At 51.5% G+C, this 4,562-nt stretch overlaps 2 protein-coding genes across 2 annotated transcripts; one reads left to right on the top strand and one right to left on the bottom strand.

Annotated features, from left to right (window-relative positions):
• Positions 1–259, bottom strand: CTAM01_17134 (alcohol dehydrogenase; the record flags this gene model as incomplete). Its single annotated transcript, XM_060533123.1, has 1 exon — positions 1–259. A coding segment is annotated over one exon (259 nt), but the record flags the coding sequence as incomplete, so codon positions are not given.
• Positions 260–2,976: 2,717 nt separating this feature from the next.
• On the top strand, positions 2,977–4,061 carry CTAM01_17133 (G2/mitotic-specific cyclin; the record flags this gene model as incomplete). Its single annotated transcript, XM_060533122.1, has 3 exons — positions 2,977–3,087; positions 3,143–3,703; positions 3,750–4,061. The coding sequence occupies 3 exons, from the start codon at positions 2,977–2,979 to the stop codon at positions 4,059–4,061; spliced, it is 984 nt and encodes a 327-aa protein (XP_060372299.1).
• Between the last annotated feature and the right edge of the window lie 501 nt (positions 4,062–4,562).

Below are 4,562 nucleotides of genomic sequence, written 5' to 3'. Positions count from 1 at the left end.
TGTCGGGAACAATGACGTAGTCCCCGACGGCGAAGGAGGACACGGCGTCGCCGATTTCCGAGATGTAGCCAACAGCCTCGTGGCCCATTGTCCATGGCGGGGCACCGCCCATGTAGCCGCGATAGATGTGCAGGTCGGATCCGCATATCGCTGAAGTGGTCACCCGCACAACAACATCCGTCTCGTTCAGAATTGTTGGCTTGGCAACATCCTGAACCATCATTTCAAAAGGGGTGCCATGGTAAACGACTGCGCGCATGGTCGTGGCTGGGCAGGACAGATTGAGCGACATACTTTTTGCGACAAAGGGCGTTGATGCTCAGACAGATTGCGTGGCTGAGCCGATGGTGAAATCTTACGGCGAGTGTGATGGTCTCGTGCAGTAGTGTTCGTCTTGCTTCTTAGTCGCATGAGGTCTTGGAGATCTCATGTCTGACGACAGCCAATATATAGGGATAGGACCCATGCGTCAGGAGTGCTTCTCCGGAGACCATCTGTCTTGCCATGCTGGTATTGCCGGAGAACCTACAGCCTCACCGATCGGTGAAGCGAATAGCTCGAGTAACAAAATTGCAACAAGAAGCAAGATTTGACTTGCATGTAACATCGAAAAAACGCCTTTCGCCGAATGTAGCCGTCTTCGTTCGTGGGGTCCTGGCTTGGGCACTGCGAATCGAACATTGCCATCTCAAAACCCATCTTGACTGTGCTCCTCCCGCACTTTCTCGCGATGGAGCCAGAAAACGGGCTGTCCTGAGAGCCTAATCGCTCGCAAGAGACGACATGGCTCCTGCATGAATGATACTGGGAATGACGTGGACCCACGTATAAAAGGTCAAAATCGAATCCTAATTTGTGGCGGCCACAACTGGGTAGCTTTTCGCCGTCTCCGTGAGGATTTGGGCTCTAGGCAAGCACCCCAAAGCATTAATCGACCTCAAGCAAGCCATACTTGCTTTGTGGCAGGTGCGAGAAGGACTACGCTTGATCGCGCCTCTTCAAACCCTGCTCATCGCAAGCCATCACGGTATCATAGTTGGAAAAAAAGGGGGGAGCGGGGGTGGGGGGAGCCTATAGCAGTGCTTCTTCCCTCTGGAGAAGTAGCGTTGTCTACAGTACTGTACCAACAACAGAAACGATGTGGTGTTGACAGGCGCTGGAGATCACTCTGTGTTCCGAATCTTGGCATGTTTGTACCTACCCGATTCCTGGGATCACCCGCTGCTTCGGACAAACGCTCACATCATGCTCCCATGTGTTACCAGCACCTGGGAACCTCTTGTGCCATACAAAGCCGTCTATGACTCTGGGTTTGCCATCGCTCGGTCGGCTGTGGGGTATGCTGACCTCAGCAGCAGCTTTTGGCCGAGGAGGGGCCCGGGCCCTGAAGCAGCATCTGGCCCGGGTTTAGGTGGAGATGCTCGATAATGTCCGTGCCGGCCCGCCCCATTTCATCCAATTCTTTCCACTGCTCACAGCCCCTGCCATGCGCGCACCCGGGAGAGATCGGCTGCATCGTGTCGGGCTTGGCCTTTAACATCTGCGCTTGCAAGTCGGACCTGGGAGAGCATTTGAGGCCTGTCGAGCAAGTTGGCATTGATAATGTGGACCTGTGTCACTCAAAGACAAAGAGAGACGACATGATCGAAGCAGAGATGGGCACAATACGCCGCGAAGCAAACCCATGATTCAAATATTAGATATGTCAATCTACATTTCCATTCTGGATCATGAAAAACCGGGTTCTGGGAGTGTGACTGAGTTGAAGTGAATGCTGAAACGATATAGGCGGTGCGGAGAATACCCAGCGACAATGGGCTGACAGGCTATAATGTAGACAGCCTCCTTTACTTGACTATTTCTCAACCTTCTTGTTCTTCACTATTTGAAGCTGGTCCAGTGATGACTGTATAAGACTTCGAACTCGTGGGTCTATATCCGTGCGATCTAAAGCCGACTGCGCATTGTCACGGAGCTGCTTCTGCTGCCGTTGCTTGACATCTCTGCGTAGAACAAAGTCCCACGTGCATACCCCGTTCGACCCGGCGAGTCCTAAAGATAATGGCAGGCAGTACTTGGATCTCCATGAAAGATTGTGATTCTCGATGACCATTGATTGAACACGGAGGAGTCCTTGCACATAAAAGACCGCTGTCGTTGTGACGGTCGTCGCAGTGTGAGAAAACAGCATGTCGAACGCGGTCATTTCAGTTGCACTTTGATCGATCGATGGGTCCCATACGGCTAACGTGAGGCCTTCGAAAACTACTTCTCTCCTTTTCGGGTTGTAGTGAGCATTCGACGATGCGAGGTAGTGGGTGATCAGATAGCCCACCTGGCGTTGTGGGTGCAGTTGCCGGAATGCCAGATATCTCGGAGATTCCCCACGCAGAAGGCTTGTGAAGTCTTTGCCGACTAGCACGAAATCTACACGTTTCACCACGCTGCTAAAAAGGTTTTGGAAAATGAAACGATGGATAGCTTCCATTTCTTTTGGGGTCGGACATTGTGACGCCATCCCACGGTCACCATTGTTATCGGCCAAAGGACGTTGATGGGCGGGTAGGACCAATTTATGTATGATTGGACGCGAAACGTGAAGACCTGCACTGATACTGATACATGCTGTGGAGCAGGATTCGCGTCTCATACGATGGCGAAAGGGGCAAGAATTCAGACGTCTCCCCGAAGGAAGGGGCATGGAAGAAAGGAGAGGGCCGAAACCCGCCCTGCAGACAGATCTGAAAAAGCCATTAAGTAGGCCCTACTGTAGATGATAAAAGCAGCTGACCTGCGCTCCCATAGACGATAGAAGAAACAGAAAAACTCCTCGAGGATATTGACCATTGGAGCTCGTGCCCTCTCTTAGTATTGTCCATGGCTGGCCGTGCTCTTGACTCCCACGAACGCTTCCAGATATGGGCGACAAAGTGGCATGTTGGAAATGGTGAGCTTTTGCAGACCCAGAATATCTCAATGGCGCGCTTACACAAAGCAGATGACGAGTGGTGTCTGCCCCACGAAGATGACTCGGAAATCATCAAAGAGTATGACAGCGCTAGCCTCACTGCTTTGAGAATACTTGAAGTAAGTAAGATCGTTAGCGACGGGCGAGTTGGGCTGATGCTGATACGAAAACCAGCGAAAGGCTTTGCCTCTATTCCATTACATGGAGATCCAAGAGTGCGTGAAGAATGGATGGGAGTCGCGGTTGCGGATCTGTACAAAGTTCATCCAGTTCGGCACTTACCTTCGCATCCCCCTCGAGACGGTCCACCTAGCAGTGAACTGCCTTGACCGATTTCTCTCGGTTAGGGTTATTTCAGAATACCATCTTGACGTAATTGGAGCAGTCATTTTCGCCATCGCGGTCGAGTTCGAAAGATCGAGCGTACCTTCTGTGTTTGAACTCGATAGTAGCCTCGTAGAGCGGTACCAACCAGGCGACATCCCATTCATCAAGTCAGTCGTAGTTGACGTTTTGGATAACTCACTCAAAACACCGAGCCCGTTCGTGTTCCTTCGCCGGATCAGCACCGCAGACACGAAGGCGGCGGCCATACTCTCCCTTGCGCAGTATCTATCGGCATGCAGTCTACTAGATGCAAGATACGTCGGGATTGAACCGAGCCGCATTGCAGCAGCGGCTTACCATCTTGCTCTGCGGATCGCGTTCAAGGGGAGTTGTCTTGAACTCAACTGGGTAGGAAAATACTCCGGAGCAGCAACAAAAGCTAACGGCGAAGTAGAGCGACAAGCACGTCAAGCTCTCTGGCTACTTGGCGGTAGAGCTGAGACCACTTATGGCTGCACTGTGGAACACCAGCCAACAGGAACAAATCAGCGCACCTATCAAAGCCATAAGGGTTGGCCAGTTTCAAGAAGCTGCTAGGGTTGTAGAACGTACCTCCGAGAGCGTCTTCTTTCCACGATGTTTCAATCCGTGGGAGTACGAGGGCCTGTACATACCGTCTTGGGACGAGTCAACAAGCAGCTCGTTAGAAAACGTCTCAAGCTCGTCAGAATGTAGCTCACAAGGCGGATGCGAAGAGGGCATATGAACGCATAGAAGCGATGACGTATGGCAGGTGTGGTGAGACGTTTGTTCATTAGCTTGCGATGTACATCAAACCTCAAGCTCAACGGTTGATCGATCACTTTTACGCAAGAGCACATGACTTTATAAATGTTATATAATCAACCAACTAGCCTGCGCGAGTCGACGGTTCTTGTCTCTTCCAGGCAAAGTTCGAACGACGTGAATGCACAGTAGAGTTGTGAGGACTGGTCTACAAGCCCGTAAAATCCATGGGGAATTGCCTGCAGTATCAAGCAGGTGCTCTCAAAAGAATGAGGCTTACAGTACTTTGTGCTTCCTGTTGACCCTGTGGTCACATGGACACGTGCAGCGCCATACAGACGCCAAAATTGCAGGAAGGTCAAACGAGGCCTGACTTCATCTCGGGGCCTCAATTACGGCCTATTGCATGCCGCGATTGAATCAAATCACCGGGAAACGGCTGCAGCTTACTTAGTGAACTACGAGCAAGAATAAGCCGCGA

Source organism: Colletotrichum tamarilloi (assembly GCF_030869305.1).
Source record: "Colletotrichum tamarilloi strain Tom-12 chromosome Unknown Scaffold_362.1, whole genome shotgun sequence".
NCBI classification, from domain to species: Eukaryota; Fungi; Ascomycota; class Sordariomycetes; order Glomerellales; family Glomerellaceae; genus Colletotrichum; species Colletotrichum tamarilloi.
The sequence above is the reverse complement of the archived record's forward strand: the minus strand, read 5'-3'. Positions and strand labels throughout refer to the sequence as shown.